The 15989-nt window shown below is 42.9% G+C and overlaps 1 protein-coding gene across 1 annotated transcript; it reads left to right on the top strand.

Moving 5' to 3' along the window:
• Nucleotides 1-225: 225 nt before the first annotated feature.
• sxph (saxiphilin) lies at nucleotides 226-15856 on the top strand (the record flags this gene model as incomplete). Its single annotated transcript, XM_080728664.1, has 16 exons — nucleotides 226-381; nucleotides 1391-1490; nucleotides 2114-2290; nucleotides 3118-3280; nucleotides 3873-3937; nucleotides 4340-4497; nucleotides 6304-6494; nucleotides 7016-7160; nucleotides 10610-10700; nucleotides 10879-10926; nucleotides 11838-12020; nucleotides 12872-13019; nucleotides 13416-13498; nucleotides 13628-13812; nucleotides 14501-14687; nucleotides 15720-15856. 16 exons carry the CDS (start codon nucleotides 226-228, stop codon nucleotides 15761-15763), a joined length of 2124 nt encoding a protein of 707 aa, XP_080584790.1. The 3' UTR covers nucleotides 15764-15856.
• Between the last annotated feature and the right edge of the window lie 133 nt (nucleotides 15857-15989).

Here is a 15989-nt window from a genome sequence, read left to right as displayed (position 1 = left end):
ACAAATTTGCCAGCACGTATGTATACAAAGCAGTTTCAGCTTATTTGGATTTTGCCTCGCTAAATACAATGTATAAAGTTGATTAGTAGATTATAACCTGTTCACACGCATGTTAACTTCTTTCCATTGCCCTATCCAAAAAATACATACACTACATGAAAGTTTAGAATTTTATTAGTGAAATGTGGTTCGGTTGGAGACATTCCTTGCGTCACAGGAAAGAAGATGCGGTGGTGCACAGTGTCGGAACCAGAACAGAAGAAATGTGCTGAACTGGCCAAAGCCCTGGTGGCGGTGTTGCCCCCGGCTGCCGTGGCAGCCTTTGCCAGACTGTCCTGTGTCCGTGCCTACAGCACTGCTGACTGCATCGATAAAATCAGGGTGAGACCATTTTTCACATGGCATGGTTTTGTCATTAATGTTTTCGGATAAAGTTCCAATCTGCCACTGTCTGAAATGATAATCGACATCTGTATTTAAAAACGACTTCCTTTCTAGGGCAGTGGTTCTCAACCAGTGGTCCGAGGACCACCAGTGGTCCTTGAGGGGGTAACTTCTAGGTGGTCTCCAGCTAAAAAATTATCGTAAACCAATGGACCCTTGATAGATCTTTAACTCTTGAGAGCGTAAAATGAAAACAGATTAAATTATTATTATTATAAGTTTACACAATTAGAGAATGCAGAAGAATTGTTATTTTGATCATCGTTTGTCATGTCTCCTATGATACCACATCAATACAGCATGGAATTTGGACAAAACCTTATCCAACAATAACAGAATATTCTACGTTTTGGGTCTGAGAGGCTAAATCTCATCAAATGGTGGTCCATGGCTCAAATGCCAAATAAGTAATGGACCTTGATGTGAAAAGGGTTGAAAACCACTGTTCTAGGGGCTGCCTCCAGGGCAGATTGAAGTTCTTGCAGTTGATGATTTATTTTTGGAGGATGTAATTTGTCTTTGTGTGGTTAACGTCACGGATACTTATCCATAAGGGGGCCTTGTTCATGAGCCTCACTGCCTCTGGGGGGAAAAACTGTTCAATTGGCACGAGGAAGTGGTGCTAATGTGCTATACATTCTTCACAACATACAGTATACTGTACATTTGGACTCCCTGGTATGGGCTTGTTGTTGGCATAAGGAAGAGGACTTGACAGATCGGTGCCTCTTGTTGGAAGTTAGATTCAGGAAAATAAAGGGAAAATCTCTAATCCAGCTGCTAGACAAACAAAGATCAACAGTGTTTTTATTTGCTGATGAAGAAGATTTTAAGTTAAAATGGGACGTCAATAAACAAGTTGATCATGAGAACCCCAGTGTGTATTACTTTTTACAGATGTCAGATTTAGGAAAGTATGGCCTTCACCGCAGATGATGTCTTTCAGGCTAACCGTGCGGATATAGTGACACTGGATGCTGGAGAGGTTTATTCTGCCGTGAAGCAGTTTGGCCTCATTGCCATTGCCAAGGAAATCTATAGTGAAGGTAATTAAGTTCACGTTCATGTTCTGGATGGAACCTTGAGATGTTTCACCAGTAATGGTGTAACAGGTGTGTGTGTGTGTGTGTGTGTGTGTGTGTGTGTGTGTGTGTGTGTGTGTGTGTGTGTGTGTGTGTGTGTGTGTGTGTGTGTGTGTGTGTGTGTGTGTGTGTGTGTGTGTGTGTGTGTGTGTGTGTGTGTGTGTGTGTGTGTGTGTGTGTGTGTGTGTGTGTGTGTGTGTGTGTGTGTGTGTGTGCGCCGCCACAGGAGTAGGGATGGGACGATAAGCGATATTATCGTTTATCGTGATAAAAAACACTCACGATAACCGTATCGTGGAGATTTAATTTATTGTGAAATCGTCCTCCGTCATACACTGGGATCAATTCAACTTGTATTTGCCGAGCTGCGTATCCAGTACCATTAAACCCTCTATTGGTAAAACTTCATTTTTTTCACTCTCTACCAAATCTCCTTGCCAAAGATCTGCTATTTTTTGGCAAATGTTCTGCCCCAGCATAATGGATGTTGGGGATATTTTGATTATCGCGATAATATCGTAAATCACGATTTCTTTGGTCACAATAATCGTGATATGAAATGTTCATATGGTCCCTTCCCTACACAGGAGGTTGTATCCTGGCTGTGGCGGTGGTGACCAACGCCACCATGGACATCCGCTCTCTCAAAGGCCATAAGAGTTGTCACAGTGGAGTGCGGTGGACGGCTGGCTGGAGTCTGCCTCTGGGCTTCCTGCTGTCTCGTAACTACCTGACCTGGGAGAAGGAGCATCCCTTGAGCCATGGTACAGTATGATGAGGCTAGGATGAGGTCTACTACTTTATCTTTATTAGAATAGAATGCGTACAATATATATATCAGTGGTTTTCAACCTTTTTCATATCAATGTCCATTATTCATCGGGCATTTGAGCCACGGACCGCCATTTGATGAGATGTAGCCTCTCAGACCCAAAACGTATATCTTCTTTTTGCTGGATAAGATTTTGTCAACAATTCCATGTTGTATTGATGTTGGTACCATAGGAGTGATAACAGGCAAATGGTGACCATAATCTCTACATTCTCTAATTCTGTAGACTTCTTGTAAATTAAGTAATACAGGCGTTCAACAATAATTTCTTGAGAGGGTCAAATGAAACCAAATGGACCCATAATAAGCCTCTATTCTGTTTCATTTTGGTTACCAACTCTCCATCAGTTAGCTGGGGACCACCTCGATTCTGGAATCCCCTCAAGGACCACTGGTGGTCCCCGGACCACTGGTTGAAAACCACTAATATATCGTCACTGTCGGGCAGAAACCTCGTATCTCCAAGTTTCAAATGTGTACATTTTTTTTTTCCCGCGAAGTAAGCCCTGCTTCATCAGCCAAGGCCGTCGCACAAAAGTAGTGAAAACAGCTGATCTACGAGCACACAACGCCTCGCGGTGCGAGGCGTTGTGTGCTTGTAGATCGGCTGTTTTCACTAGTTTAGTTAATTTTTTTAAATGATAAAAACGAACGGTTTTGGACATACAAGGTTTCCACCTGATAAACGACGATATATATTATCCACATATTTGGTCATCTCTGTGTTGTTGGATGTTTTATTTCTTTTTATTTGTACAGATGTCAGTACCTTTTTCAGTGCCAGCTGTGTTCCTGGGGCAGCGTCCATGGCTCCGGCCCTGTGTGCCCTGTGTCAAGGCCAGAAGTCCTACATCCGCCAGCGGAACTACCGCTGTGAGACGTCCCACAGTGAACCCTTCTACAACTCACAGGGGGCGCTCAGGTTGGACTGGACAGCTGCCTAAAGCGGTGTTATTTCTAACGTCTTCGTGTCAAGGACCCCCAAATTGATATGTATTTGGTCGCGGACACCCATCTGAAAATATTTTTCCAGGGACCTCCAGAAGCAAAGATTTGAGTTAAAAATGTTAGCTTAAAAACAAATATGTACATTGAAAGATTTGCAATTTTGAACAATTCTTTAAAAAATATCAGATCTACTAGACTAGATTATAGTGCAGCACGAAGCGACACACTATGAGCTTGTATATCTGCCAAAGTATAAAATATGGTTAAAGTGGTTAAAATGATTGCAACGCTGTTATTGCGGTCCCCCACAAGGACCCCTGGGGGTCCCTGGACCCCACTTAGAGAACCAAAGGCTTAAAGCAGTCATAACTTTTTGTATAGTTGTATATACAATAGTATTTCTATAATAATGTGTGGTGGTTGTCACAAACTCCCAAGAAACATCTGGGCTTGTCTCACGACAACACCCCAGGGTAGCTCAGTACACTGTTTGGGAACCACTGGCTTAAAGCATGACTAACTTCTATATGTGTAACATTCTACATCTTTTCCTCTGCCTGTCATAGATGTCTCAAGTCTGGAGCAGGGGATGTTGCATTTGTAGACCACTTAGCACTCGAGAGTATTGAAGGTAAAATAAATCTGACTCTGATACATTATACTAAGTGTGCCTTGGGCCAAAATATGCAATTGTTTGGGCCAAAATATGCAATTATTTTGGCCTACTGTAAGTCACATTGGTTTTGTGACTTAGGCCAGGGGTCTTCAACGTTTTCAGGCCAAGGACCCCTTAGTTGAGAGCGAGAGATGAAGCAGGGACCCTCACAACATTTATTTTTTTATGATTTTTATATTTTTATATTAATAGTAATAAATATTTATAAATGTTTTGGGTGAAATGATTAAGAAATATCATATAGTTTAGTTTTGGATTAAAAAAGAAATCTCCTGAAAAACGTTGACGGTTTGTAACTTTTGACCCCTCGCCCCGCACCACCGTTCGTCTCATAGCTGTTCTTGTTTCTGCTCACAGAGAGCAAGAGAGAAGAGTTCAGGTTGCTGTGCACCGACGGCTCACATGCTCCTCTCAGTCACTACAAGAGTTGCAACCTGGGCCGCGGTCCAGGAGGAGGCATGGTCACCAGACTCAACTATCGCAAGATAGCTCGCAAGTTCCTGACCACAGTGCAGGTGGATACGTATACTTGTATGTATATATTTTAAATGTTTTTCAGCCCAAGGACCCTTTAGCTGAGAGAGAGAGATGAAGTGGGAACACCCCACTACATACCGGTATTGTTTTCAGGGGTGTCGCACCAAATTCTTGGCCCTGGGTACAGGGTTGTCAACATTGGACTGTCAGAATCCAGGAGATTTATTTTTGGGGGGCGCGCGGAACTCCCCAACCGGGGTCTGGGGGGTCCTCTCCCCAAAACGTATTAATAGATATTCTTTCCTGTGTTCTGTTGAATTTTGTGCATGTTTGATACATTTATCAGGCTTACTTTACTAGCATGGGTACAATTTCAGCCTTAAAATGCCAAATGTTGTTGTACAGATTTGATGACTGAAGCAAAAGGACATCTTTAATAATGATTTCTCATCTTTAAGTCATTACTTAAGTGAATATCTGTATGATCTTTCTTGCATGCATTGCCCCCACCCCTAAAGCGGGGGGTCTGGGGGTCCTCCCCCAGAAAAATTTTAACATAGTAGATGTAATTTCCTGTGTTCTGGTGAATTTTGGGAGTTTGATACAAAATCCAGGAGAAATCCAGGAGATTTGCCAATCCAGGAGACTCCCAGGAGAGGGGTTCAAAATCCAGGAGACTCCTGGGAAATCCAGGAGAGTTGACAGGCCTGCCTGGGTACAAGGATTCACTGTGGGCCCCCCATGAATGTTCTTCATAGGGGGAGGGGGTTTAACCCATTTAGACTGGGAACGCATTATTACCCTTTTTTTTAAGCTTGTAGATCTGCTATTTTTGAAAAATCGTGAAAGTCTTTTTGAAAAACCTATGTTTCTATGTCAGTGGTGCTCAAACATTTTTATGTGAAGTACCCCCAAAATGATATGTATTTGGACACAGACCCCCAGAAGCAAAATTTGAATTAAAAAATACATATATTCAAAGATTTAAACACACTAGACCTTACCCGTTCAAAGATATGTGCTCCAAAATATGTGTGGGTTGTGGGGAAAGTTAATGTAACTGGTGCGTGCGTGAGAATATGTGGGAGCATCATAATGTAAGGAGCAGCCCATGGAGGAGTGACTTATGATGGATACAAATAATTTAACAGCTAAATTAGGTGAATAGAAGTATGGGGATGTATGCGCTTGCTCCACATAGTTTTTCCATACCCGTTGGAAGATGAGACACACATCAAACGCACCCGGTGAATGCATGACCCGTGCATGCCTGCAACCCAGGTGAGTGAGAGTGAGAGAGAGAGAGAGAGAGAGAGAGAGAGAGACCATGCACATTCCTAACTGTGAGAGAGAGGGGTGTGTGTGTGTGTGTGGGGCTACAGATCCCATGGCCTGGAGGAACGGACCGTAACCCTGACAACAGGCTGTAGAGTTGAACAGAAGTGGTGAAGAAACGCTAATAAATAGCTTGAATTTGGGGAAAATGAAATTCGGGCTCCGTCACCATCTGTATAATGTTAATGGCCAATGCCATGTGAAAGTTTGGATCAGTTGCTGAAGCGAGTGAATAGATAAACGTGGAAATGCATTGTGTGACCTACTGACCTACTGACTTCTCTAATTATATGATAGATTTTCACGTCTTTTCAAAAATAAAATTGTGTTGCGGATTACAATTTTTCATAGATTTCATAGATAGATTCATAGACGGCACTATCATGTCAGATTCATCTTAATGTGTATTTCCAGACATTTAATCACTTAAACCGTCAATACTTAGTAAACTTGAGGTTTGAAAGCCATTGCTTTGTTTTATCCCCTGCCCTGTTGATGCGTGGTGGCAGATGTTGTTTGGCCACCGGGGACGAGAGAGGCTGCGCTTCCAGCTCTTCAACTCGTCGTCCTATGAGGAAAACGACCTGCTCTTCAAGGACGCGACAGACAAGCTGGCCGTTCTCGCAGACGACCAGGACGTCAGTCAGGTGCTGGGGCTGGATTATGTGGCGCTCCTCAAAGGCCTCGGACATGAAGGTTGGTGTGTTTGTTTTAGATTTTTCTATCATTAGAAACAGAATGGCCATGACTGTGTGATGAAGAAAGGAATGTACAGGCCGCACTCTCTGTAAGTCTTTCGAGTCTTTTTAATAGGATCCGCAGCAGCAGCAGGCTATCCAACAGACGTTTCGGCTCGCAGGCCTTCATCAGCAATAGTGGTTGCACACAGGCGGAAATGACATATAGTTCATAGTCAATTACAAAAACTATACAGCGATAATAATGAAAAGCATTTTGGTTACAATTCATTAGGTATCATCAGTATCAGATAATACACATATTATCACACAATAAACCTCAATACCAGATGAATTCATAGAAAACAGTAACTGTTCATTTAAACCTTTTGGGAATTCAGGGTTTAGGAAGTATGAGACTGTATGACCTCGCTGAACTGCTCTCTCTGTGTGTGTGTGTGTGTGTGTGTGTGTGTGTGTGTGTGCGTGTGCGTGCGCGCACGCGCACGTCTGTGTGTCTGCGTGTGTGTGCGAGCGCAGGTAGCTCATTGGAGGACAGCGTTGTCCGTTGGTGTTGCATTAGCCACGCAGAGCAGAAGAAATGTGAGCAATGGGCCCTCAACATAAAGTCAGACCCCTTAGTGTGTGTCAGAGCAGTCTCAATGAGTGACTGTGTGGAGAAGATAAAGGTGAGTGATTTAACCACTTAAACCCTGTATACCCTATATCACTGTTTCCCTAACCTCGCGTCACCAGACGTTCCACCTCGGAGGAAAGCCTGGTATTCGTTTTAAATGGGCCGTGTGATCGCGTCTAAGCGTGGCCTAAACTGGAAAACAGGCGGCGTCGCTTTTTTTGGTTCCCCCTGTTTGTTTCCCCAATCCCTATTTAAATGCTCAAGAAGTGTAGTCTTGCCAGTCGCTACGAGTTGGACTAAAAGTTGGACTAAAAGTTGGAGATACCAAACAAACTTTTCAAAAATAAGCAAAACTACGCCTCATCAAGGGTTTTATCGGGTAGGCCCTAAAATTAAGCCCTTGAGCACCGGGAATTATTTTGGGTTAAAACCCCCACAACCTTTTCAGAGATTCCATAGTTTCATTGTTTGACAGCAAAATCATCAGTGTATTTTGGATTCATGTCGATTTGTGTTTTCAGATATTTAACCACTTGAACCGTCAATACTTAATAAACTTGACCTTTCACTCTGTACTTAGTCTGCTATTTTTCCCAGAATATGGACGCTAGGGTTCAAGTGGTTAACACATCTGGTGCCAACCCCGAGTTTCCCGAGTTTGTATTGATACCAACGCTGTGCCAACCCCGAGTTTCCCGAGTTTGGTCCGTTTTTGAAAAAAAAAAAAAAAAAGAATTCAAAATTTTTTTTTTTCAAATTTTTTTTTTGGACCTCCAGAAATGTATTAGGCATGATCGCGATCGCGAAATTGCATGTTTAACCCCCATACCAACCCATTCTTTCAAACATGGCAGCCATGTTTGTTTACATCTGAAGAAAACATAATGGCCCATAAATCATGAATGCCTGAACGGATTTCCAAGTGGATTTTTTTGTTTGAAAGCTGTGAACAGCATCTACACACGTGGTGCATCATCTAGGCATGGGCGTGCACTTTTTACACAATTGCACAATTACATGGAAGTCTATGGTAACCATGGCAACGCGAGACATTGAAGAGAAAAAATCATTGCAACATAAGTGTTAATATAAAAAAGAAGAAAAAAACGTTTCTTTCACTCAAAGATTTGGAGGACCCCTAGCTCTGGTCCATAGCGTTAGTGGAGTTCTCCCTAACACTATGTTCGTCTACCTCCCAAATCCTTGGCAAATCCAGAAAGACCCGTCATCTGGTCCGAAAATAACAAAAACTGTTTTGCCCCTCACCAAACCAAAGGTATCAGTGGACAGTTGAAAGCAGGGGTTAAAGTTCTCCGTCCTGGGGACGGATTTCCGTCTTGAGGATTCCCTAGGGGCTATTTATGAGATCAGAGAAGATTCGGAAAAAAAGAAAAAAAGCTGAACCGTCTGCGCTAATTATAATAGCATCAGTTACTACTGTGGTGCGTAGACTTGCTGGTGTGTCATGTAGTTCTAATTTAGACCAACTATTTCCTGTAAGTAGACTTCAAAATAAAACCAGTTGACGTGACTTGACTTGACTTGATCAGATTACGCTAGGCTCTTATTTTGAAATCCGCCCTACACTGAGAGGAAATGCCTCTAGCTACTTGTTGCTGCTGTAAGCTAACTGCGACGATGCTGTTGGATAAACAAAACATCACTTGGATTACCCGCAATAGTTTGGCTAAAGTTCATATTTATGATAGAAAACAGTGCTCCTGTGGCTTAAACGATGTACACCGTTTGGAAGTTTGTTAAACTTTTTGGACCTACGCTGAATTCCAATAGCTGGATGCTGCAAAGGAATGAGACGTCGCTCTCTCTGTAATGTATGGATGGCAGTGTCAAAAGATGAAGTCACTGGAGTTTTACATGTAAACAGCAGGTAGGCTATACTATCTAAATATGTGTTTACAGGGGGCAGCAGTAATTGACAATACGCGTTTGCTTTCTACAGTCTATATGGTTTGCTTACGTTCTCTGCATTATAAGCAACGGAACACTTGTTATGTTTGCAAATCAGAGATTCGAGGAGATTTATTTGTCACTCACAAAAGTGATCCATACAGATGCTAATGAAATACTTCGGGGTGGTGTTTCATTGGTACCGATTAGCAACGTATCATGAATGATTGGTGTTCACTGTTCATGGCAATAGGCGGAGATTTCTCCACTGCATCGCAGTGTTTCGCTCATAACATTACCCACGTGTGGCATAGGTTCAGTCAGCGACGCGTTATTTGGAATTGCACATGAGTTCTGGGCGGAGGCAGCGACAATAAGGCTCGGATGTGCTCAGTGCGGTCAAAAACAAATTGAGGTGGGCTTGGCTGGATGAAAAGGTTGACGGGAAAGCCATTCAGGTCCTGGTGTCACCGTGTCAAACGGTGAGAGAACCAGGAGCCTGTTTCTGTTGTATCTGTTAAATGGCAGCATGGCAGCAACGATAAAAAAAATACGCTTTTCAAGCGCGGCGGGGGGGGGGGGGAAATACATTTCCGTCTCGGGATTTTTTTTTGCTTTAACCCCTGTGAAAGCTTACTTTACTTAGTGGACGCAGTCTGGACCCCCCCACCACACGCTTAAAATACATTTATAGGGCGAAATGAAAAATATTCCATCGGATGGAGACGCTCTTCCTGGTTGAATACAGTTTTTACCAAATTTGCACACACACTCCTTGCCTGCCAAACCACTACCTCCAGGGACCCCCGGAGCTACAGGGACCCCCTGGCGCTGCCGCCAACAAGTGCAAAAATGACCAAATGAGCACCCCAATGGGGCTGCTCACGGGGAATTCCCGGGGACCACTGACTCCAGAAGTTACGGATGCAAAAGTGGTCGCGCCCGGACCCCCGCCACTGCAGCTTACATAAAATGCCGTAACTCAGGCTAGGAACGACCGGGAGAGCCGAGGCCGGTACCCACGCGTCCACCTCGCCGGCGCGGAGACAGCCGTCAACATGAATCTGCCCCCATCAGGCCCATTTCTTCAAACACATTTTTGGACACTGCTCCTACAGATTTTGCCCTAAAATCACGCAAATCGGTACACTGTATTTCTACACTCATGTCATCAACATGGATCTGTCCCATATAGCGCCACCATCAGGCCGGTTTTTTCAAACACATTTTTGGACACTGCTCCTACACATTTTGCCCTAAAATCACGCTGCGACCTGACGGTCGCTTATCTCTCGATTAGGGAGTCTTACTGGTACCTTTGGTTTGGTGAGGGGCGAAACAGTTTTTGTTATTTTCGGACCAGACGACGGGTCTTTCCGGATTTGCCAAGGATTTGGGAGGTAGACGAACATAGCTTTAGGGAGAACTCCACTAACGCTATGGACCAGAGCTAGAGGACCCCCTGTAGTAACTCTGGGGACCCCCCTGTTGAAGACCCTTGCTCTAAGGCATTAATATACCATCAGTAAGAAGTTGTATTGCTCCTCTAGCTACCAGTATCACATGATTCTGCACACCTCACTATTTCCACAGAGAGATGAGGTGGACGCTGTCTCGCTGGATGCTACCCATGCTTTCATGGCCGGGAAATGTGGTCTGGTCCCTGTGGTGACAGAGTATTATGGTGAGACCATACATCAGTGCTCCTCAACCCTTTTCAGGCTGTGACCCACTCCAAAATAGTCATATTTGAACTGGGGACCCCACAAAATATCTAAAGTGTGTACTTAAGTACAGTACTTGAGTAAATGTGCTTAGTATGCTTTACACCACAGCTGTTTTCTTTTACTCTCCTCGTGTAGGTGAGAACTGTGTTCCTGCTGAAGGAATGACCCACTTAGAGACGGACGGTAAGAGACGAAAGAACGTACGTTTGTTTATTTCCCAGCTTTCAACATACTGTAGTGGAGATAATGTCCTTTGTGAGTTTATTGAAACATCTCTATGTATGGAAGTTCCTCTGGCAACAATAAAGATCTATCTAGTCTACACGGTAAAACCCCTCAGTGTTAATTTAATTCCAAAGAGGCTATGAATGAACACTTGTTTATCGCTGCAAACTATCGAGACGATTTATCTTCTTAGTGATTAGTCTATGAACTTCTTTTCTTTTTTAATAATGGCATGTTTTTGTTTTCTTTAATCATTTGATCGTTTTAATCAAACCTATTTACACACACACACACACACACACACACACACACACACACTGTATATTATACTAGTAAGACGCCTCAGGGCGACATGTCTTGGCCATCTGGCCAGTGGTGTATATTGGACCAGTTACCCATATATGGAGACCCCTGCATGATAGTCAACAATGTGATGTCAGAACATGCCCATATTTGGTAATGCCCATATATGGGCATGTTTGTCTGTGGTTCTATGGGTTTGTCGCTCTGACATCAAGCCAGAGCGTGATGTCAGAGTGGCAAACCCATTATTTTAAGAGCGGTTCCCCTGACATCACAGTGACATCAGAGCATGATGACAGAGCGACAAACCAGTGTCAGGCGTGACGTACAGACAGACAGAGATACGTGGACAAGATGTGCCGGTTTTCATAGTAAACCTGCGACCTACGGTCGCAATCAATGGATCAATGGATGTGTTTTTGAAAATAAATGGTTTTGTTAAAATCAATTATTATAATTGATTACATTGATTTAGTTCAATTAAATGTTGCACCCCAAATTCTTCAGAATGAGATGAACACTGTCACTGAGGATTGTACTGTATATCAACCCATGTGTTATTTCAGTGTTGCCGTCAGTGGTGGGCGTGGCAGTGGTGAAACGATCCAGCAGAAACCTGTTTTTTGGGAACCTGGGGGGCCGCCGCTCCTGTCAGGGACACATGTACAGCCCTGCAGGCTGGCTGCTGCCCTACACACATCATCTAAGCATGGATCATAACAACAGCTCCCCCTGTGATCCAAACCAAGGTACTGCGGCTCTCGTTTGGAGGTTTCATGTTGATTGATTGATTGATTGATTGATTGATATTATACTTTATTAACAGTTTGTAAAAACAAGCACAGGAAAGTACAGTTCAATAAAAGGTCTGCTAAGATGATTTTAAACCAGAGAAAGCACTATGGCTTGTTTCCATTGGGGTCCTTTGTACTCAATTCATTAAAACATTTAATGACAGGCGGCAAATATACAAAACTTTGCAGAAACATCATATAATCGAGTAAAACACCTCATTGATTAACTTAAGGTCTATCTTATAATTTGTTGGAGGACGGTGATGCATGGAAATAGTCCATCTACAAGCTCTGCTGTTTTTGCAATTTTACAAAAATTATATATTATATTAATTACATTTTACAGTTTTTGAAAATCTTTGAATATACAAAATAGAAACGCCAAATCGAAACTTAATGAACTGCGTTTCATTCAACGCTTCTCTATTATACACACAAACACTGGAATGTTGGTTACATGTACTCTTGTGAGTCTTGTCACATACTCTATAAAGTGGTTCCCAAACCTTTCAGGTCTAGATCCAAAAGAGAGATTTGCATGCAAAAGAGATTAGACGTGTGCCCGGGGGCCAAACTAGTGAAAATAGCAGATCTACAAATTTGGAGATGACTGACATCACTGACTGACATCAGTCAGCCCAAATTTGGAGATCACTGATACGCCTCAAATCCTACTAGCCGATACTTTCACCTTCAGTACACAACCACAGGCAAGGACTAATTATTTCTTTTTAATTTATGGAATTTCTTAGATGTGTTTGTTTTAAAATGTTTTTTTTTTCTCTTTTTTTTTTTCTTCCTTTTAGTGTACAGTGATGTCTTCTGGAAGGGCTGCCTCCCTGGCTCCCAGGGAAATCTCTGTAAAGTGTGCATGGGTGGTACCGGAGAGGCTGCGACCAAACGCTGTGCTGATAACCACAATGAACGCTACTATGGCAACATGGGGGCACTGAGGTATGTCGGAGTGTAAGCAGATCGCTTGCCCTCATTTTCTTTCCACCGACCTCACGCCGACTGCTCCGTGGGTCGGTTCTTGTATTCTTGTATTTGTTTTACTGAGGATAAGGTTAGAAATATAACTTTCGGGTTAGGCATAGTTTTACTGAGGTTACGTTTAGGAACAGGGTTAGTTATTGGCACCGTTTTACTGGGGTTAAGATTATGAATAAGGTTAGGTTTAACCGTTTAGGCATACTTTACCGTGGTTACGTTTAGGATAGACGCCCGAAGCGACTGTGTTTGGGGCGAGCGTTGCGTTCTGGTATTCTGTCAAAGAACTTATTTGAATATTGGCTTCTGTCAAGAAAATAATTGCTGTTATGGAAAACACTTTATCTTCTTTTATTTTAGGTGCCTGGTTGGAGACACCAGTGGCAAAAGCTATGGAGACGTAGCCTTCCTTGAGCAGCACAATCTAGAGGCCAACATTCTCAGTGGGATATTGAACTTGCATGCATATACAGTGTATATACAGTATACATGCTAATGCTTACATGCACTTTAACTATCTTATCTGTGTTCCAGAGTTCAGCCACATTATGCTTTTCCTTTTTGTCCTCCAGGTTTGGCTTCAACTGGCTGGGCAGAAGGCTGGCTGTCATCAGACTTTGAGTTGTTGTGTGGGGACGGCCGACGCGCCTCTTTGTCCGAGTGGAAGAACTGTCATCTGGGAGTCATTCCTCCAAACATCGTCATGACACGACCAGTTCTCACAGCCCGAGTGTATGACTTCCTGATGAAGTCACAGGTCAGCTTGATACTCTGATTAAACATTATATTGGTCATACGTTTGATTGCGACCGAAGGTCGCAGTTTAGTATGTGAAACGGCACATGCTGACCTTGTCTGGACGTGTACATTTTTTTACGGTCTATGGGTTTGCCGCTCTGACATCACTGTGATGTCAGGGGAACCACACTAACAGAATCCCTTTTATGCCCATATTTGGAGTTCCCTGATGTCATCAATATTAAGCCCATATCTAACAGGACTTCATATGGGAATGCCACATAACACACTAAAAGAATCCATATATGGCCAAGACAGATGGCCAAGACAGCCCATATCAGTGTGGCTGGTTCTACAGACAGAGATCTCCATGTATGGGCATAAAAGGGAGTGTATGTATGATGTCAGATGTCATAGGACTTTCACATAATGAATAACTGAGTAAGCATGTTTGGGCTCTCGCAGCATATCTCCATATACAGTACTTGGATCTCCATATATGGGTAACAGGGGTCTCCACATATGGGTAACTGGTCCAATATACATCACTGGCCAGATGGCCAAGACATGCCCTGAGGCGTCTTACTAGTTAGTCTCGTCAGATTTTCCTATTGGCAATTTTTTAAGTGTTCTTTTACAATTGAAACTTGACATAGTGTGTGTGCGTGCGTGTGCTTGTGTGTGTGCGCCTGTGCTTTAATCTATAGGAAACTCTGTCAGCCAACCCAGACACAGAATTCAAGCTCTTTCAGTCCTTACAATATGGAGAAAGTGATGTTCTATTCAAAGATGCCACGCAGTGTCTGGTGCACACCAGCCACATGGATTATCGTACCATCCTTGGGGAGGAGTTTTACAGACATGCTGAAACAGTCTTCAACTGCACACACTCCGGTATGATTGTTGTCTACATGTGCAGTATTGTTACAGGTAACCGGAATGCTCGCCTTAAAACTCTTGTGTTCTTGTATTCATCACAAAGGAAAATACAAAAAAAGAAAATCCGGCCCCGAATTTGCGGCTGTCCCTCTTTGTATTTGTTTTACTGAGGCTAAGGATATGAATACATTTAGCAGGGTTCCCACGGTCATGAAATTCCTGGAAATATTTTGAAATTAGACAAATATTTTTCCAGTACTGGAAAAGTTTTGGAATTGATCAAGGGTCCTGGAAAGTCCTGGAAAAAATAGCTCTGCATTGTCTTTGGTTATTGATTTTGTTAATACCTCTCAAATGACAAATTAAACATTGGCCAAATTGTCAAATATTAGAGGCAGAAATTGTGAAAATAGCAGATCTACATGCTCACAACGCCTCGCAACAACACGAGGCGTTGTGAGCATGTAGATCTGCTATTTTCACAATAAAACCGTGTTATAAGAAATTCCTCAACTCTTAGTGCTCGTCAGGGTGTCGGGGTCTCCAGTTCAAATATGATTATTTCGGGGGTCATGGTCTGAAAAGGTTGAGAACCACTGGCATACACTACCTGTCTTTGGGCATTGCGCATAGGAGTAAGCGACTCGTTATTGAGCTGAATTATTGTTGTATAGTCCTGGAAATCGGGTTAAATATTCTGGAAACGTTTTGGAAAAGTTTTGGAAATTAATTGGTAAAAATGTGTGGGAACCCTGATTTAGGGTTAGACATAGTTTTACTGAGGTTACGATTAGGAATACCGTTTTACTGAGGTTAGGGATAAGGTTAGGTTTCACCGTTTAGGCATAGTCTCCCAAGGTTACGTTTAGGAATACCATGCAGAGACCATTCTACCGTTCCGATAGACACCCGAGGCGACTTTGTTTTGGGGCGAGCGTTCTGGTGTTTATTAATTGATACACATATCAATTATATGATTGATTTATATGCACAATGAATGCATTTTATCGGTTAATTCATGACTACTTAATATCTCCCCTGCAACAGCTATCTTGGAGTTGTGTGATCAGGATGTGTGCAGCATATTCTAAAAAGAAGCAACCCCACATCATGTATACCTCTTCCTGAGTGGCTGAAAATACTCATTCTCACAGCTTGATTCCTGCAAGCCACTCTTCTCTGGTGTCACCCAGTTTACTCTGTAAATGACAGTCCTGACTCTACTAGGTGTTGCTGTGTGCACCAAAGCTTGAAATGTCATGCCGTTTCTACAAGCCTACATAACAAGCCTTCAATATTCAACTCTCTGACCCGTAT

Source organism: Nannobrachium achirus (assembly GCF_963921795.1).
Source record: "Nannobrachium achirus genome assembly, chromosome: 6".
Classification (NCBI taxonomy): Eukaryota; Metazoa; Chordata; class Actinopteri; order Myctophiformes; family Myctophidae; genus Nannobrachium; species Nannobrachium achirus.
This window is presented reverse-complemented; position numbering and strand designations above follow the sequence as displayed.